General features: G+C 39.0%; 1 protein-coding gene across 1 annotated transcript in view; it reads left to right on the top strand.

Annotated features, from left to right (window-relative positions):
• The window catches only part of abhd17c (abhydrolase domain containing 17C, depalmitoylase), a 34,101-nt gene extending 21,930 nt beyond the window's left edge, over positions 1–12,171 (top strand). Inside the window, exons 2-3 of the mRNA XM_046073647.1 lie at positions 5,904–6,083; positions 9,262–12,171. Coding sequence (XP_045929603.1) covers positions 5,904–6,083; positions 9,262–9,481 — 400 coding nt within the window. The 3' untranslated portion in view covers positions 9,482–12,171. The remainder of the gene's footprint in view (positions 1–5,903; positions 6,084–9,261) is intronic.
• The last annotated feature ends 8,989 nt before the right edge of the window (positions 12,172–21,160 follow it).

Here is a 21,160-nt window from a genome sequence, read left to right as displayed (position 1 = left end):
CACAGAAGTCCTGTTAGAGAACAACAAAGCCCTGTTCAATAAAAATATCTGATCATGTTGAGGAATGTTCTGTCCTATTACACCAATCTTTCCAATTTTGGGTTCTAACAGCTATATATTCCTTTACAGGCCAGAATCTGAGGACTGTGGACAACATCCAGACTACTGTGTTTCCATGCACCACTCAAGGCTGATCTTCCAGACCCAGGACAGAGTAACAGACAGTTCAGTCAGGCAGCATACAGACAGTTTGGAGTGTGGCAGTGTGGAGCACTTGGTCACAGAGTCGTGATACTGAGTTGCTGTTTCTGGAAGATATGCAACTGTTCTCCTGATCCACTGGGACAATACAGAGGTTTAATCCCAGCAGGGTGGAAGATGTAATGTCACCAACAAATAATTCCCTCCACTGTGTGGATGAATACCTGTACATCGTTTTTGTTTAATTCCCAGGAGGGTAGAGAAAATACAAAGATATTTTTCCTTGTTCTAAATAATATTTTCATTCTTTTTTAAATAAAAAAATTGAAGTGATAAATGCCGTTTTTACACTTGCAGCATAAACAAATAATAAACATTTATGTCTGAAATAATGACATCCGAATGTGGTATAACACTTGTTTATTGTTATTATATACCACTAAAACTACAACCTATATCACAAATAGATACTTTTTAAACATCATTAAAAATGCGTATATACAGGAAGACAGACAAGGAGTGTCCAGAGGTGTCCTGACTGATTATGAAGACATGTCAGACTTTGCATGTAGCATCGTATCGCTTCTGTGGAGATGATTTAATATATCACAGTCACCTCTCTGACATGATTACCACATTTCAAAACCAACCATATTACTTTTTGTTGTACGTTTTGCTGTATCTAGCAACACAGTTGGGGCAGGGACACCTCACTGAACCCCATGTTGACGGGGATCATCAGGTCTCCTGGTTCTGCTTCTAGGCAGCGACTTAGTGAAGTTTGCAATACCTGACATTGTTTTCTTATACAGTAGTTAGCATTTCCACATAAAATGCAATCAAAACAGTAAATCAGCACCATCTATCTGTATTCCTCATACTGTTTAATATTTTTTGACTCATCACCAAGCGGGAAGCTTCCGGTCTACAATATGAAGCCGATGCGGAAGTCCCTGAAACCTGCATTCTATTGAAAATCCAGCAGGGGGCGACTCTTCTGGTTGCAAAAAGAATTCCGGCTGTATTAGGAAAAAATGGGAAAATGACCCTACTTCTCAGCTGAATAATTACCCCAGTAAACACTTTCCTGATGAGTTTATGGTCTCAGTCGCTAGTTTCAAGTCTTCTTCAATACAAAATAATGTTCATTTAGTAAATTATGGTCCCATTTATTTTAAAATAGACCACAAAGCAGAGAATGTTTCAGGGCGGGATTATCTGATTAACAAGTCGTTACCATGGCGACCTGTTAATCAGGCTAGAGCCGATTCGTACCCATGGCACTGTGTAAATTTAACCAGCACCATTGAAAAAGCTTATTAGGAGTTGGCTGTTCACTTTTTCTGGTGAGTACATTTAGTTTTAAGACTCTAGACAAAGTTATCAGCCCTGTTAAAAAGACAGTTAAAGTGAGTTACAGTTGCACCTAGCTAAGCAAGCTAACTAGCTCCACACACAGCCGTTAGCTCCGCCGTATTGTCACTTCCGGGCACTTCCTGGTTGCAAAAACTTGACATGGCGGCAACCTATCGGCCAAACTCAAGGCTTCAAAATGGCAGTCCACAAAGCAACGGGTGACGTCACGATGACTACGTCCATTTCTTATATACAGTCTATGCTCATCACTTATAATGTATTGAGTAAAATGTACAGGAGTAATAAAAATGCGACATACTGAACTGTGTCATCAGCTTTTCTCCTGGCTAGACTGTGGACACGGTGGTTGTAATCAGGCCAGCCAGCATGGTCCGATCAGCGTATACTGGTGAGAAATACATGGTTATGGAAGACTCCAAATCTGCAGTTGAAATAACAGTACAATAGAAATAAAACATACAGTATTTTTTTCTGGTATAATAAATAATGGCATAACAGCACCAATTACAGTAAAAGGTTTTCACTCAGTAGGTTTAGCTATATACAATGTCAAACTATATAAAAAGTAGCTTATATACCAGAAACACAGATACTTAGGGTCCTTTAGCCAGCGTTGTTTATGTACACTAGATAGATATACTTTATTAATCCTGTGTTTTCATTCTGTTATTATGTTAGTATTTACACACAGGTCCGAAAGACACACACGCACAAACAGGACCCATAGCAGGGTGAGGGGGAATATCTAAACCGCCACAGGCTACACCAACATTGTCTTACTACTAGGTAAACACAGCTCTCAGCTGCAGCTAACGTTACAGATAAATCATCATCTCTACTCGGGCTGCTACACCGGCCTGCACTCGTAGCTACCGTTAGCTGGACGTTTTGCTAAGTAGGTAGTTGTGCTGGCTAGCGACGAAAGTAACAAATTACCATCAAAATGAAAAAAGCCACATTACCTGTCCGGTACAAATAAAGCGACCACAGTCTAACTTTTTAGCCCTTTGGTGTTCCTCACTTGTCACCATCGTTGAAAAGCCGCCACGCAGACATTACCTCCTGTCTGACCGCTTCGCCTTGTCAGGTCTGAGAGAACTGACCGGGTGTGCGCATGTGAGTAGCTCCTATAAGTGGTACAGAGCCCTATAAAGAGTCGCGTCAGCGGGGGTCCAAAATTCTTGATCTTCACGTGGTTCATGGAGACCACAGATAGTTCCCGGAAGTCCTACGCGTGAAATTGAAAATGAGCAAGAGAAACTACAAAATGGCAATTTTAAGTGATAATACAATAAATGTGTTGATTTACAATATTTGTACAGCACAGTGACACGTGTATGTAGTTACATTACTATATTTTTTAAAAGGAGAACATTTTTGACAATAACAACTACAATAACCTACCTTGTGGACATTTTTTGGCAAACCTTACATTGGAAAGTGTGTTCCTCTTGGAAACACGTTTAAAATTCAGATCAGATTTACCTTTCTAACATTCCTTTTAGTGATCCCACGGTACCAGGGTTAATTGATCTTCATGACTAATGTAATCTTTATGACTTCAGATAGAACAGACAGGTGACTATCAATGATTGTCATGTATTAATTTAATAAATCTCCAGTAAACTCAGAAAACAGCATGTTAAGTGGTTTGTGCCTGCGTACTGTCTTACAACACTCTACAACAAGGTTTATTGTGCTGTGTGGAGATGATGCTGCAGTCGGTCAGAAAAAGGAGTACGAATGTTTGGTTTCCCAGCTGACATGGAGAGGAGGAAAAAAGGTTGACTCAGGTCAACAGGAGCAACTTTACCATCAATAAAGAAGCTAACAACATAAAAATATGAGGTACACATCACTGGCTTAATGTTTGGTTTATTAAAAACATCACTGCAGATCATCTTCAGGCTCCACTGAACCCCCTGTGATTCTTGTGCTGAGAGATGGAGAACAAGAGAAAGGGTTAGACAAACCTACACATCTGTAAAGATTCATCCAAGTCCTGTTTATCCAAGAAAAGGTGAATCGGGAGCATCTGGACGTTTCAGTCCAGTTGCTCTCAATTCAACCTTTCTTGTAAACAGCTACAGGTTTGATTGAGAAGTTATGGATTGTTAAATTTTGGAACTAGTATTTGCTGCTGATGTTGGCATCAGTTACTAGATAGTTTGTTAGTTAGTGAATGTTTTTATTTTTTCAAACAGTTCTCACATACAGGAACTCTGATGATGATGTGATATGAATTTGTACAAAGTAATTATGTAATTAGAGTAAACATATACAGTAAGAATTGAGTGTTCACCAATATGGTGCATTAATGTGGGTTAATAAACCTGGATTGTTGTGTGGAAAATAAGCTCATACATTTTAAGTATGATTTCTTATAAATGGTATGTTAACAATCGTGTTATTTTCTATCTTCTCACCATGGTCCACTCAGTACTCTTTAGCATCACTGCTCCTCCACCATGCAGTCTACTGCTCTAATATAATTAATGTTTACTATGAAGATTGCTTTTATAAAATGTTAGTATACTACTTTTAGTGTTGAGGGTAAATCCCCAACCCCCCAAAAATAAATAACGTTTTGAAATCTTTTATTCATCCACGCACCACTAATATATTTAAATTAAATTAAATACCACTAAATAAATTAGTATGCTGCCCCTGTTTATATTGTGTGCTGCTAACCTTATCCATTGCCAGTATCATAATTTGTTTGTTAATGTCCGTAAATCTTCAAATTTAGTGGAGGAAATCCACACAACATGCTTTAATGCACATGTTAACTTGATTCAGTTGTGCTAATAATAAATAATGAATTTATTTACTTATTTATTTGTTTTCACGTCTTACCTTTCAAACGTGCATCCCAAATTGCATTTTCTATTGCAGCTCCGCTGCGCTGCTAGCATTTGATGCTAACTTCCGGGAACTATTCAGACGCTCCATGATCCGCCATTGCTGTGAAAAACTGGTCCATTAGAGTGAATGGAGATGACGCGACTCTCTCTTTAAAGGGCTCTGGGCTGGTAGCCATGGCAGTGAGCCACCCAGCCAATCTGTGCATTCGCTGCGAATGGAACGAGTGGCTTTTTTTATTGCAGCCCTGAGAGGACTACAGACACCCAATTTTTATACTCTCTTTTTCAGAGTACCTGACTTTTTAATATGTACTGGTGTATAAAAACTGTTTCAACAAATATGACAAAAAGTGTTTTAGAAACGACTTGCCTACCCTACCTTTAAGGGCTACAGTGCTCCTAGTAAAAACATTATTCTGGAGTCACTGACAAAACAGTTAATAGTAGTTATGGTATACTACTTGAAGTCAACTTCAAAGAACTTCATTGTATATCTGTATTTAGAAAACCAGACCAATTTACTGTATCCCACATTTGGTGTTGATAGTTACTATATTACTATGGTATTATTATTCTCAGAAATAGCCATTAAATTCAAAGCAGGCATTATATTTTGTGTGAACTGCTATGTGGTTATAAGAATAATGACGAACAAGTTGCATCTGATATTTAAAGCTGAAGTTATCAGATCGTCTAAATTATCCTGTTGACCGTTGTGTCTCACTTTGGCTGCTGAGCTAATGTTATAGTTTGAAGGTGGGTTTCTATCCACCAGTTTTTATGCTCATTTTGAATTTGTGCATTAAGAAACTGAGCAGAAATGCCAAAAATATGATACAAAGATATTGTTAAATATTGAAAAAAAGGTTTTTACACTTTGTTGAGGTAGAAAAGGTTGTTTTTTTTGTTGATTAAAAGCAGAATGCGACAAGTGCAATGGAAACAGACTTGCAAATAAATGCTGACGTACATGAAGATTATGAGTTAAACATCCACTGAAGCTTCCACACCACTGGAGAGACAAAATATTGCATCAGGGGGCAATGAGAACACTATAATGTTCCTCAAATTAATACATGAAACAAACATAAATGCTTCATTCCCATCATGTTTACTTAGTTTTTCCACTGTTTGATGTTTGGTTTAAGTACGTCATCTTTTTGAGCTCTCTTCTTCTGCACTGGTTTAATGGCAGAACACTAGGTGTTTGTCTTAACAAACCAACTCATAATATTTCTGTAGTAGTAAAAGATTTGTGCTACATATCTATGGATACCTAGCTTTAAACAGACAGAAGAAGATGCTGCTCAGATCTGAATGGTCCAGAGATCACAAACGCATAACATTCACCTTCCCAATTTTTTGTTAATGTTTTCAATTGCTTTTACAATATGGTGCTGTCTTGTTTTGTGTAAAATCACTTTATAAATTAATCTGTCTTGTCTGTGTGTTGTTGTACAGGTATGGTGTAACACCTGAGAACATCATTCTGTATGGCCAGAGCATTGGAACTGTGCCCACCATTGACCTGGCTGCTCGCTATGAATGTGCCGCTGTCATCCTACACTCACCTCTCATGTCAGGGTTACGGGTGGCCTTCCCTGATACACGGAAGACCTACTGCTTTGATGCCTTCCCCAGGTGAGTCTCTCACACACACATCATACATGTACATCACAGCAACAGTTACCTGGGCAAATAGCAACTGTATTTTAAAATCTAGTTGCCACTGTTTGACATCCCAGCAGACCTACATGTCATGTCAGTATCCACTAGGGGTGTGCATCTTCACTGGTTTCACGATTTGATACAATTATCAGGTCTTCAATTCGATATCTTGATGCATCACGATGCATCCCCTCAAGGGTGGGAATTTTTAGGCACCTCATATGATTACGAGGGTTACAATTTAAAAACAAATAGGATAAAGATGTATTTTTTTCACTGTGTGACTACTTGGTACTTTTAAAACAAAGTATTTGTAACAATCCAAAAAAATTGGTAGTACTGAAATGCAGATATTCAATGTTACTTCATATAAATGTAGCTAACATTGCATAGCATTATTACATTATTACACCATTATTACTGACCTCTGCTGCTGCTATTTTTATTTCTGACGTTGCTGTTATTAGTATAGAGTCAGATGGGGGTTGAACTACGCACTTTACAATGCTCCAGCCAAACCACATTAACTACACCTTTAATATATTTGTTCCTGGGCAACAAAGTATGTGTAATATGTGACAAAGTATCTTCTATCTTCTTTTTTTGTCTCGTCTAGTGCAGTTACATGTCTGTGTCTTATCCTTTAAGTAGATTATTGTAATCTTATATTGAGCACCATGGGCCTTGAGAAACAGCATTTTGTTCATTTGTGTACTCGATATATGGATCAATGACAACAAACTAACTTGAACTAGCAGCCAAACAACTGCCCGCTCAGCTTCCAGACGGCAGTCTGTTTTCCAGTAGTTGGAAAACAACAGACAGACTTTAATAATGCACTATACATTTACTGCCAGACTGAAACATAGCGCTCATATTTTCCTCTGCTCCGCTGCTTTCACCGTCACCTACTGCCGCCTGTAATATAGTTGTCCTTTGAAGAATGAGCAGAGGACACTAGCTAAGTGCTACCGTGCTGCACAGTGTGCGGGTGAAAATCATTAACGATAGTTGCGCATTGATTTTATTGATCATGTTAAAGTAGTAGAAAGTAGTCATTCTTTCAACAGCTGCTTGTCTGTGCCAAAGAGGGAGAACCACATGTTTCCGTTGTGTGCAGCGCACAGAGCTGCCCTTCGGAGTTCCACCTTTTTTGTCAACATTAGGTTATTTAATTAACCTCTATATAATCAATTATTGCCGTTTATGAAACGATTCAGAATCGCCCAAGTCTGCATCGCGATGCATCTAAAATCAATTATTTTCCCCACCACTAATATCCACTCTTTCTGGCTAGCAGTGTTTATTTTGCCATCTGGTTTTATTTGTTTTCGTTCTAAGTCACTTTAGAAGTCTTTTGACAAAAATGCACATTTTTTAAAAGTTTTCGTCATTAGTCATTTATGATCCTAGACTTTTAGTCTAGTCTTCATCAGTGACAATTTAGTCAGATGTTGGTCATGCATTTTAGATTTTTCTGTCGTCTTAAGCTCCGATCAGACAGAACACGTTTTTTTGCAGTGAGAGGCGCCCTTTTTTAAATTGTATTCTATTGGCAGTGAGTGTGTTGCGCGCTGTTTCTGTGCTCTGGGCGCCTCGCGTTTTTCGAAGGAGCGCTCTGAGCGCACGGAGTTGAAAAGCACCTGACGTCATATGCGTTTTTTCCATTGTCCAATCAAATGAATTGAGAGACGGGCCTTCAGTTGTGGTGACTGAAGTTTACAGTTACTTGGATTGTCCGGAAACTGCAACAAACTGTCCCCGAATCATCCTAAAATAAGCCTTGAACCGACCATCATTAAGACGAAGCTCTGGTGGTACTACCAGCGATGTCCCCTCTTTAGGGTCTCATGTACCCACACGGACCTCCGTTTTCCCATCTGCTGTGTGTTTGTACACCTCTCACCCTCAAACAATGCCAGAACAAGCGCCCTCCGTTTGTCTATTTTTAAAAGCAGATGTTTTTAGCAACAAGAGACACAGACCTGTGAGTTGTGATCAAGTTTCTGCTAATATGACAGTTATTACTTAGCATCTCTTGGCTGATGTCAATCAAAATATCCTCGATTGGTATGTCAGGAATTTGGAATCTCTAATTAAAAAAAAAAGTTCTTACACGTGGCGCTGCGTGTAGACGTACATCGCTGTCTGCCACAGTTCCTTTGTTTTATATTACCACTGGAGGTAATGAAGTCGTACACAGTGGCAATATGTTGTTGTTGTCAAATCCTGGGTTTTATGGGTAGTTTTAGACTCATTGTTAGAGTCGAGGTCTTTCTCAGTCTGTGTTCTTGTCTGTACTGTTCTCATGGACTGTTCTTGCGCTGCCTATTTTATCAGGGGTAATCTGAGAGCTAACTTGTGTATGTATTTCAAAAAGAAAGCATTCTTTCTGCATCAACCAGAAGTGGTGGCGGAAGACCCCACAGATTTTTCTTCTTTCCCCAAATTATGCTTCAACAACAAAAGAATCTCAACTCAGGATCCAAAGATCTACTCACTTGTTCTGGTTTCTGACATACAGTATCTTCATTAGCAGATGGAGTTTGCTCTGTTGTCAGTGAACTGTAGATTTTGAAAATCCTCCAATAACGCTATAAAATCAGTTATTGTTATTTCAGTGTTGATGCGCATAAACACGTGGTGTCTATCCGTACAACAGACAAGCGGTGGAAAAGACACAAGAGCCAGCAGTTGTTTTTGTTGTTCTTTTTTTGATGATGTGATATTGAACAGATGTACAAAATGGTGTATTTTTCCGATGGGTTCCCCTTCTTTGACCATCCTACACACAGGTGACTGACTGCTGCAGAGGGTTAAAAAACAGCTGATACAGTAGCAACGGTATAAGGGAACATTTTAGTGGTTTTGAAACTTTGACTTTTTCATACCTGTTTTGATACCATCAAACCGCAACTGGCCAAGGCTTAGTATTGAGAAAGGCCTTCTGTTTCACTGTGTTTTCCTCCACAATGAGTCAAAATTGTCCATTTAATACATTTGTTAGAATATCAATGGTCAGTCTAATTCAGCAGGCCCTTGAAAGATTATAAAGGTCTGACACATTTGCTTGTTAGCCCACTGTCACAGGTTAATGCTGTGGGACTGTTGTACTTACCCTTAATCTCTTTGGTCTCTTTCCCCTCCATAGTATTGACAAGGTGTCCAAGGTGGCGTCCCCAGTGCTGGTGATCCATGGTACGGAGGACGAGGTGATCGACTTCTCCCATGGCCTGGCCATGTACGAGCGCTGTCCCCGTGCTGTAGAGCCCTTGTGGGTCGAGGGAGCCGGCCACAACGACATTGAACTGTACGCACAGTACCTGGAGAGACTCAAGCAGTTTATCTCCTTCGAGCTTCCCACCTCCTGAGGGAAGCTCAGCACCCAGGCCGGGGTTCATCTCAACACACTCAAGAAGCCTCCTCCTTATCATCTTCCACCTTCCTCTGTTGGCACGGGAGCAGGACTGGAGTAAACTGGTCACGCTGTTCTCCCTCGATCTTGGGGGGCCATTTCAGGGTGGGAATGTGTAGTGGACTGGAAGAGGAGGTGGATTTAAATTGTTGAGGTGAAGCCAAAGGTAAGGCCAGTACTGGCCAGGCGTTAAGCTTAGGCTTAACATGTAGTGTCCTCGACACCTGGCTGTGGACGCAGTTTGCCAGTAAACCCAGGCCTAGATGGTCTTTGAACTCGCTGCTCAATCTGGACTCATTTCCCACTCCAGCTCCTCCTCTACTCACTCCATCTCCCGCATCTTTTCTGTGTCTGTCATATCCTTGTTCTTCCTTCTGTTTTTCCCATGATCCCTGCTTTTCTTTTGATTGACAGTCTTTGCAATGTTCAAGCTTGATTTTCATATTCTTTTATACCAGGTGAAGAAGTATCAATTTTGCACCTCAAGATGCAATTGAAGTTTTTTACTTTCTGTATTTTTAAGTTACTCTTCAGGGTTGATTAAACAATTGCACTTTTAATGTGCAGATATTTTCAGGAAATGATTTGTTCTGTGCTCGGATATGTATATGTTGATTCATTTTGTTATTGGCATTCCATGTTTTTCTTAATTGCAAGTAGAAGGTATTTTGTTTATTTTTAAATTTTTTTTCAATGGGGATGTGTGTTTGTGTGTTTGTGTGTGTTTAAAAGTTGTTAACCAGAGTGTGCCCCTGCACATTGGGCCTCTTACACACGGATCCAATGATTCATTCATTGAGAATTTGTCAATTTACAGTATGTCTCCCTCTGTGGCAAAACATGGTTACTGCTGGTATATTCAGCATTTACTTCAGTGCTTTAGTAAAATTGTTTTGGCTGTTCACAAAAATTGCACAAACCACACAATGAAAGGCAGCTGTAAAGAGCGGTGTGACCCTTAAGTGTTTATTAAAATACATCGTGATTGGTGGATCATCTGCTGCAGAATGTAATGCTGAATTTATCAAAGGACCTAAATTGTTTGTACTAAACACATCATAAAGTAAACTGATTTTATCAACCTATGCTGCAGAATACAAACACATCTTGACATCCCAGTATCTGGTTAAGCCATTGTCAAAAAAGTCATATTGCTCCATAACCCACAGTGTAATTAGGACAGGTCATTTGTGTACGCATCAAACTTCTCACTTATAGTATCTGTAAATTGTGTCACACCTGGTGTGTACATTTGCCACTAAGCAACTCGGCAAAGAATAACTCAAATGCTGGGTAATACAGAAGCTTACCTCAATAGAAGAGAGAACAGCAGGTATCGGGGCTATGCTTTTATAAACTGGAGATCATGTGGTAATAAGACTTGACAACTGTTTCAAACAGAAACACGCTAGACTCACACTGTAATCTAGAGCCAGGGAGCATGGTGCTGGGTTGCAGACAGAAGACATTGAACTGTGAACTCTGCTGCATGTGAAGGTATTCAAGGTGAACATGCTGTTGCTCGGTTTGGGTATGTACTTAATATATCATTTCACACTGCAAATAAAGCCTTATGTATGTAGACATTTCATCCAGTCCTGTCGACTACAGCAGGCTCTCGTGGTCTTCAGAGGGACTGATAACTGCTGCTATTCATCAGAGGAATCGATCGATCACTTTGAAAGCCGGACAGCTGGGGAAAACTGAAATGACAGCAAGGTACAAAAACCAAATTCAGCTTGATCACTGTCATCTCGTTTTGTCAGCCATGTGTTCCTGCTTGCAGTAGGACAGGAATCAGCAAAGGATGTCTTCTTTCACCAATGCTGCTGTCTCCTGAGCTCCTTTGCTCTTTTCCCAGCTCAAACTCCAAAGACATCCTCAAAGGGGAAATGGAATGCTGTGGAAAAGTAAGCAACGCATGCAAATCACCTCTCATACTTGTCGACATTTCAACTTGTATCAACTGTATTTGAATCATGTGTTCTGCTCTCCCTGCAAATGAAAAAAAGGACAACACTAACAAATGAAGTCAAACACTATCACATTGAAGTAAATGGTGAAAATGTTTTCAGAGAAGGATTGTGTTTGAGGGGTATTTGCATAGCAACTTGTGATGATTGTTTGATTCATCCGTGTATTGCTGTGAAGTGGTTTGTTGGTTGGGTATTAGTGTTTTTTGATTATAGCTAATGGGCTGATGTTTTTGGATATTAGGCCCATGATCAGCTCTAGTACATTTCCTCTAGTTCTTCTTTTTAACGGAAATGAAGACCCTGCTTTAGTGATTATTGTTTTGATACTGACATTTTTACGAGGTTTTCCAGTCTAAATGTTGATAGATTTACACTCTCCCTGAAGCTGGTTTGTTTGATAATCCTCTGTAATGTTATACTTCAATATCTTCTCTATACATAATAGCCCTTAGATAGGGCAGTCTAATCTCATTGATTTTAACACTGGAATTATGATATGCAAATGAAAGGCAGATGAAGCTTGTAGAATCAGATTTTGGTAATAGTGTGTAAAACAGAATAAATAAGCCTTAAACATGCTGTGAAACAGATTGTCAAATGTGGTGGTGGTTGCAAAAAAGCAGCACAATGGATGTTTTAATGCATATAACGGAATAAAGGATGCATGAAAGTGTGTGTCTGACCTTATTGATTCTCAGTGTTGGATAAATTAAAGGCCTGTATAATGGCAGTCACTCCTACTGGGTTTCTTTCTAAAGGACCAGTCCAGGTTGAAAGAAAAATGTACTTGGTGCTGGTCATAGTACTTGCTAATGCTTTCATTGGTCAGGAAAAAAAACACCCTCTCTAAAACCAGAGTTGTTCAAAATCGAGAGGAATTAGTTTCAATTCAGTTTACTCCGGACTTGACAGCTTGTCTTCACTGAGAGCTGGATATTGTTTGAATTTTATTTCAATCAAGTGCGATACAAGTGTTTCAGTCCTAATACTTACTAATTAATGCTTACTTTGAGAAAACAGAAAACTTTTTTTAATTAACAAAGAAGCAAAATATCCCAACTGTTTAAATCAGGAACTGTCTGATCAAAGTAAACAAGAACCAGAATCTGTACAGACATTTTATGCCAGCTTACAGTGCTTCATGTGTTTTGGAAACTGCTGCCAGGATATTTTGGTCTGTACCCCTCCAAGAAAAATTTTAATACCCAGCCCTAACCTTGACCCCTGGTACCCCTTGCAAACCTACCTATAATTTACAAGTTAATTCTGTGGTTGTGCGATGACACAGGAGCCTATGTTTTGACAGTGCACCTGAGTCCTCTTAGATTTCAAAATTCCTCACTAACGTAAAGGACACAAGTATTATCACTGTTCACCTTTGATTTTAAGCTTAAAGCCTTTATTCCTTATCATTGCAACCTTTGCAAAAGTATATTAATGTGAATTAGAGATCTGTTATAAGCCATAATGGGCAGAAATGGACATTTTTTTTATTTTTAACAGGGGTTACAAGCAATTAGGCAAATTTGACAAAGTGGGAAACAGGACAAAACTGGGATTGTGCAAAGATAATAAAAAATGTGTGCACCAGTGTTTCTAAACAACAACCTCATATTGAACTCTGATGCTGAAATTTCCTCCCAGCTCACTATTGATAAGGTGGCTTTCACACCTTCAGTTCATTTGGTCCAGATCAAAGAAAGAATTGCTTTTTTCACCAACAAACCAATAGCTGTAAACATGAAATTATACAGATAGACAGGCAAGTTGTTTGAACACTTCTGATGTCATTCTGCATCATCTTGCTGCTAATTAGCTTTAGCTAAGTACAGTGTTTCCAGTCACTGCAGTACAGGCCTGCACTCACATACTACTGAGGTCAAAGCGTTGAAGATTAGCAATAATATACTTTATCTGAATAAATTACAGTCCCAATGATTTATAAGTATCCAGGACCTGCTGCTCATTATTTCTAGCAGAAAAAAAACAAGAATATTAGCAAAGCAATGCAGGAAGAGGTGAGCGCAAGCAGAAAAACATCTGCCCTGTAAGAAAGCCGGAAGTCACCTTAGTATCATCAGATTGCAAATGGGCAGAATTGCAATAAATAATGGAAAACCGGTAGTGACGGGATGAAAAAGAAGCAGCTTGTATCACAATATTACTGGGGGATAACTGTGAGAATGCTTTGATATGCAAATTGTAATGGACTTCATGAACTATCAAAGTATACAGAGTAAGATGACCTCATTTTGACTTTGATCAGGGAAATTCCCAGCACTGATATGCTTAGGTGTTTATACTATGTTACCATGGTTACCAAAATATTTGCATTAATCTATACAGCTTCTTGACCAGTTCACAATAAGCAGACAGGTGGCTGTGGCTCAGGAGGTAGAGTGGTCGTCCACTAGTCAGAGGTTGGTGGTTCGTGTCCTTGAGCAAGATACTGAACCCAAACTTGCTTCCTGAATGCTGTGCCAAATGTTTATGAATCTGTTTGAATGTATTAGTTCCTTTCTGATGAGCCATCAGTGTATAAATGGGGTGAAAGTGACAAGTATTTTAGAAGTGCTCTGAGTAGTTGGAAGACCAGAATGGTGCTATATAAGTGTAGTCTGTTCCGTAGTATACTTCTGAAATCATGATAAATTACCATCATAAAATTCTGTGGTTGGTCACACCAGAGTCCTGAAATGACACGGTGTGTGTGTGTAAACAAGCTAGCTTACCACACCCACAGCCTAACTGCACCTATACAATCACGTTAATTTAGGCTACATAATTTTATGTCTAGATATAATATTAGTAGAAAATTCAAGTAGAAAAACGACTTCATCGCTCAAGGCTCACCATGAAAATGCGAAGAGACATTTTTAAATGTAGCCTTGGACTGAATTCAGGCTAAAACAAGAAAGCAGCTTGAAAATAGGACAGGTAATAGGGGACATTCTGCTGTAGAGAAAGAAAATCGACATACATCACAGTACACGTAACATCACTCAGAGAGGCCATGATGATGATGAGGGATCCACTAAGCTGGGAAATCTAAGTGCACAGTATTACTGTGGAAACCTCTACAGTGATCACTACAAGTGGATGATTCTTATAACCTATGGGGTTTTTTTCTATATTTCTCATGCAGAATGAAATGGACATCTTTGCTATTTACGGAATTTTATTGACTGTTTTACAGTAAAGCTGTATCAAAAGCTTTTCAAATTATTGTACAAATTAAATTAATGTACTGTATAAAATCCAATTACACTACACAGTAGGGGTAGGCAACCTTTTCTGTGATCAGTGCCAATATACAAAGATGAAGACATCCAGTGTGCCAGCAGCATTTGTTATTGCACATGTCATTTATTTTTAATTTATGCACTGATAGTTATTCAGATTTTAACTGAAGTTTGACCTTGTTAATAATAATAATAATAGAAATATAATAAATAGGGCTGTCTTGTTTGTACTTTTCTAATCTAATCAAAAGAATTAATCAAAATGAATCCCATAGATCAATATTTGCAATGCTAAGCATTTAAAATATTCTATTTCAAATAGATTGATAATAAACAAACTTATTTAGCTAAACATTTTTATTTCCCACACATTCGTAACCTTTTTTTCACAGTTCATATACAATAATAATGCCAAAAAAATTTGTTAAATAAAAATGCTAATAGTATTTTTGTGGTATTGAAGACCTTCAAGAAACCAAAGTTTGAATAAGCAAGTCACCACTGCACTCAACAAGACCAGGTCAAGCCTGAGCTGGAACACTTAAGACAGAGTATACTGCTAACTACCAACGTGTCACGTGTACAGTCAGAAGGCTAAAATAGTTACAAATGCCTCTTTTTTACTATTTTTTCTTCTAAATTCACATTTTTCACCATATTTACCATCTCTGCTGCAATTGTCACACAAAACGGATCGAAAGTAAACTCCTTTGATCGGCGCTGTTGAGCCAATCAGATTACAACAAAAACGAGTGTTACAACCCAGCTCGTTAAGGTAGGGCAGTAACAAGTTATTTGGGATTGAAATGAAGGTGGTAAAGGACAACTGAATTTAGGTTAAAGTCAAATGTTTAATTAAATGATTTGTCTCAAGAAAACACAACAAAAGGAGGCTATAATATAGGTACTGACAAAAAAAAGGAAACAAAAAAGGAAGGAAACAAGGAAACAAAAAAAATTGTCCAAAGACAGCTCTCTACTCAAAAAAACACTGAAGAACAAAAGGAGGTCAGCACCTATATGCTCTACAAGAATGCAAAGTAACCAAACAGACAATGCTCAAACCAAAAGAATGCCACTCACACTATGTGATTTACAAGGGTTCTAACTGACAGAAGCCGCTTAAGCAGGCAACCGACAGAAACAGGTAAATGCCAACACTCAAGAAATTCACTGTTAACAAGGGTGCACAACCAACAACGAGGTAAACTGATCACTGGCTCACAGTCGCCTCCAACTGCAGAGACACAAACTATTTGTAGTCCAGCTGGTGTTGATTGGCGAGTCCTGGTTGGCAGGTTGGATCTTCAGCCACACCAATCACAGACGCCAGCAAACAGCAACCAGGAAGTGGGCGGTCCCAGGTCCAGAGGAACCAATACTCAACAGGGACTCACAGTTGGGATTTGCATACCATTCAGAGCTCTCCGGAACACGACTATTACTCTAACGCAGCCAGCGGCAGCCGTAACACGAGGATAAGTCCAAGTTGGGAGGAGCTGCTTATATCCCCCCTCAAAATTTAATGTTTTAGTTTGACCCACTCTTACAGACACATAGAAAGTGTTCTGCTGCAGCTGACTGGCAGGTTGGCCAGCCCCATCATACTACGATTAATCCTATGTTAATATATAAGGCTAACTGTTGTCTCAGATAGTTAGGTGTCAGGCTCTGGAGCAGCACATCTTATTCCAGTCATGGGTACGAATCTCGCAGCAGCGATAATTGGTTTCAACTTTAAACACCTTAATGATAACAAACTAAAGATGTCTACTAACTTAAAACACCAAAAGCATAGATTTTTTTTAAACAAATGCACTTTTCTATAAACAAATAATCAAATTGTGGCTTCATCTGTTACCTTCCTCTATAGCTCACTTGATAAGTGCACTGGTTTCTTGAGTATCGCTTTTCACGCAGACCCAGGTTTGAATCCCACCTCCAGCAGCAGCGATAATTGCTTTAAACTTCAAACACATGTGTGCAGTTCACTTCCCACTGACTTGCTGTGTTGTTTTTAAATTTGTATCTTAGTCTTTCTAAATGCAATCAATGTTTAACAGTGTTAACAGTGGACTGGACCTCAAATCAAATATAGGCTAAACAGTGGTGTGCCAGGAATGTTTGGTCATTGAGCGCCCTCTGTTGGTGCTTTGGAGGCATTTCATGTCCATGAAACCAGAGCAATAGAGAAAGTTAAATTAATTTCTTAACTGGTGTAGTGCAGTGGTTAAGTGCTTGCCCTACAGGTTCCAAGATTGATAGTTCAAATCCTGGTCATGGCATATTGACCCTAAAACAGAACTGAAGAAATACTTCCATATAATTTTTGTTCTTGAAACCTTACAAAACTTTGCACACACACCAGGCAGGTCAACAACCAACAGGAAGTCAGCCATTTGATATGGTCATATTTGGGGATTTATATACTCCGCACTTTAAAGAACTCCTCCTAGAGAATTAGTCAGATTGACTTCAAAGTTTTGCTGTACAGTCTTATCCTATCGATGATTACACGTTATACAAATGGTCGATCCGGGGCAGCCCGGGGTGTGGAGTGGAATATCAATGATTCGCCACGAAACATGAAGTTGTTATAACTTAAGTGTACATGCTCACATCTGTACCGAACTTTATGTGATTGATAATGATCTCATCTACATGCCAAAATTCAGTTATAGTCATAGTGCCACCTACTGGCAACAGGAAGTATGCCCTGTGTGACACTCATCATGTTTCACACATGAGGTACTATGACATAACATATCGTTACTGCTCTTTTGCACCACATAGAGGATACAGGAAGTGACTTTTAAGTATTTTGTGCAGTGTCCAAAGTGCATGACAATTCAGAGCAACACTATGTGATGCGCTTCACGTGCGAGGGCCCGTCCAACGCTGATTGCTGTTTAATATTTAACTGAATAAGTCTGTAGCATCTGATTCTTTTACCTGTAGGTAGCGCTAGAGGATTAAAAAAATTGCTGATGTAGCAGTACTTTTCAGCAGCAGCGGTAGCAGTCACAGCTGACAGCTCTCACATATATTTACTTTGGTAAATACCCATTCTAGTTCTGTTTTAAATTCTCCCACTTTTGCTTTACTTTGGTGGTATTTTATCCCCCAGGGAGTGCTCCTTGACAAACTCTCATCAATAAAAAGGTAGTTATTTTCATGAAATTACAAAGAACCATTGAAATATAACACTATTACAACACAACTACCTTGCAAGCAAGTTAACATTTACTTATTCAAATCCTTTTTGGGAAGCATTTTGCCATCCGCTGAACATGACTTCATTGGTGGTTCACCGGGGGTCCTTCTCTGTCCCTACTAACAAAAATGAATTAAGGTTAGATTTAACTTATGTATGTCTTGTTTTCTTATTGACAGCTCGCTAAGGTTAACGTTGCTGTCTTCCAGACCTTTTGATCATTCACTGAAAAAAGTCAAAGACTCATTTAGTTATGTCAACTTACTTCTTTTTAACTCAAATAGCTCTGACAAGTTTTGAATTTTGAACTCAACTGTATGAGTTTTAGAAAGTTAAACTTGTATTAATTCATTGTGTTGACTATTTGAGACCTTTGTCGTGTTGATTGAACTTGCTCATGTAAGTTATTAGTTAAAAAAAAGGCAAGAGAGCAGGGATGGGAGCAAGAGAAAAAAAAATTGACGAGGTCTTTTGAGTTTGAGATAAACTAATTATTAGGGTTTAGCGAGTACTCGGTTGAAACGAGTATTCAGTACAGATACTTTTCACGAGTATCATCAGAGTAAAATGTGTCAATATCTGTTTTGTTATAAACTATAAATATAGGAACCTTTTTAAAAAAATCAATTACTATTGTGATCAAAAACATTGCTCTGAAGCTCAATTCTGAGGCTGTTCTATAAATAGTTCTAATAAATATAGCAAGTTCTGATACCAATTTCAACCTAGAATAACTTCCAGTTAGTCCCGTCCGCTCCTAGATTAAGCCCCACCCATTCTGAGTATGGATACAGAAAATTTTATTTATTGCAGATAAGTCATATGTTCAAATTCCAACCAAAATGTAGACACTTCTGTGGTAAACAAGAGTCGTGCCACCGGTGGAAAGGGTTTCTGACAATGGCCTTAAGACCCTTTCAGAAAGGAGGTGATAGCTGCTGCTATTTTGCATTGCTCTGTGTACCAACAAACTGCCTAGCCATGTTGCAAGCCGTTGAAGATAGTAGCGCAGCGGTGCTGTTGTTGTGGTCTGTCTGCAAGACCATTTTATGGTTTAAACTGAAACAAATTTGGAAATTAAATCCCTTGAAATGGAAAGTACTATTAATTTGGTTAAGTTATTTTAACTTGAAATTATGAGTTAGAGTAACTCCAAGTATGAAGTTGAATTTATAAAAAATGACATTGACTGGGGGGAACTAGAACACTGTAGTTATATCAATGTTATAAACTTGAATTTATGAGTTGAAAATTGGCAATCTTCTAGTTGAGTTAACTTGCATTTTCAAGGCAGCAGGTGAGGTGATCCTAACTTACAAATGTGAGTTGAAAGGATATAGAATTGTATGTTTCTTTGACAAGAGAAAGGAAGTTGTAATGTAATATATAGTTGTTTTAAATTGCAGTATTAAGTTCAAACAAGAAATGATCTTTAATTAAGTAAATTGTATATTGTCATATGAGTTGAAATAAAGCTTTTCTTAAAGTTGAGTTTACTCACCTCTTTAAGGCAGCAACTGAACTTAAGTTTTTAAGTTGAACCACCTTGATCATTTTTACAGTGTTAAATTTTATTCTGGATTTTACAGGGAGCCAGTGCCAGAGTCCTTTGTCTAATGCAATTAGTGGGTCATTTTTCTCTAGTGCTGCCTCATGCCTCAGTATTTCTAAAATATTGGTTATGGCCCTGCGTCCGAATGGTACGGAAGCCCAGAACAGCCATGCTTGCAATTTTTGTTAATGCTGTTACATCAAGATTCAGATTCATTCTTTATTGTCCTCAGTGGAGGAAATTTGTTTTCAGTCTGTACAACGAGCACCTTCAACATGAATACCACACACTACCCATTGTTCAAAAACAATGTAAACATTGTCTCGAGCGATAACAAGATCATTATAGACAACTAATGAAGTTAACAATCACAGCAGGATCACTGAAGTGTACTCGCCAGTGAAGATACAGCGGGGCAAGGACTAAACAATTATCTTTAACAGAAAGACATAAGTTCTGTCTGTGTTAGACTTGACTAAAGTACAGTCAGATATGTTGATCAGTAATGGGTACTCCTTGATCTGACATTTCAGCTTAAATCAGTTGTTGTCAAGACGCCATCTATGTATGCTGGCATGGCACTCCTGATCTCTGATAAACATGAGTAATAAGTGAAAACAACCACGGCTGAATTTGGGCCGGATCCTGCAGTAACAGGATCTGGGTATGTAACTGGGTGTGTATGTAGGTGTGGTACTGTACACAGTACTGAAACACAGGGGAGGAGATTGATAGAAAGACAGAACACGTCATTTAGTTTGGTTTCTTAGCCTGATACCTTTTTGTGGCTGTAAATAGAATTTTCTGCCCCAACTGATGAAATGAACAGGGAAGTGAAGGGGGAGAGAGAGAGAGAGACATAGCTCCCCCTGCTGATAAATGTAAATAAATAATGTTTTTTGATGACAGTTTAGGTCAGCTATCACCTAGGCATTGTCCAATATACTGCAGGCACTGTGGATTTCTGATGCATTCCCTGGCTGAAGACGAGGAGGCACAAAATCCAAGAATTGAGAATAGCCTCATCTCTGTGGTTGTTCAAACCAACAAGAACTAATGTTACCTCGCAATGCTAAAACACACTCTCCACTTTGATGGTGAGTAAAAAGCTCACAACTCTGCCTAGATAGCTAGGTGGTGGTGGTGGTGGGGTCATTCAGAGAGTCAATCAGGAGCTGGTATGCCAGTGGCAGGTAAATCAGCCTATGCTCTCTACCACCCCACCTTATTCTCCTCCTGTGTTGTTGCAAAGTTTCAGAGCAACAGAGATGCAGAGTGTCCCCATTCCCAAAGCAACTCAATCCTGCCTGCACATGCACGGTGTGAGATAGAGGGGGCGGGGATAGCTACGTTTGCCGCAGATTCAGTGGTTGTATGAGCTCCTAATGTTTATTCATTTTAAATATTTTGGCAGTAGGTAGGCAGCAGACTAAACCACTGTGAGGCATATGAGGGGTGTAGGCTGGTTCCCTAGCATCTCTACCAAATTCTACACCCATGGTTGCTGTTCTAACTAACAGGAGCTAAGTGGCTAAATTGACCCTTCACTAAGCCCCGCCCCCCTTAGTTACTGTTGCTAAGTCCGCCAAACTGTTGGCATTGCCACTGTCTATTACTGCACTCCCTGGAGAAATATTGTCAAATTTGTTGG

Source organism: Micropterus dolomieu, linkage group LG17 (genome assembly GCF_021292245.1).
Source record: "Micropterus dolomieu isolate WLL.071019.BEF.003 ecotype Adirondacks linkage group LG17, ASM2129224v1, whole genome shotgun sequence".
Taxonomy (NCBI): domain Eukaryota; kingdom Metazoa; phylum Chordata; class Actinopteri; order Centrarchiformes; family Centrarchidae; genus Micropterus; species Micropterus dolomieu.
Note: the sequence above shows the minus strand (reverse complement) of the source record. Positions and strands in the feature narration are given on the sequence as shown.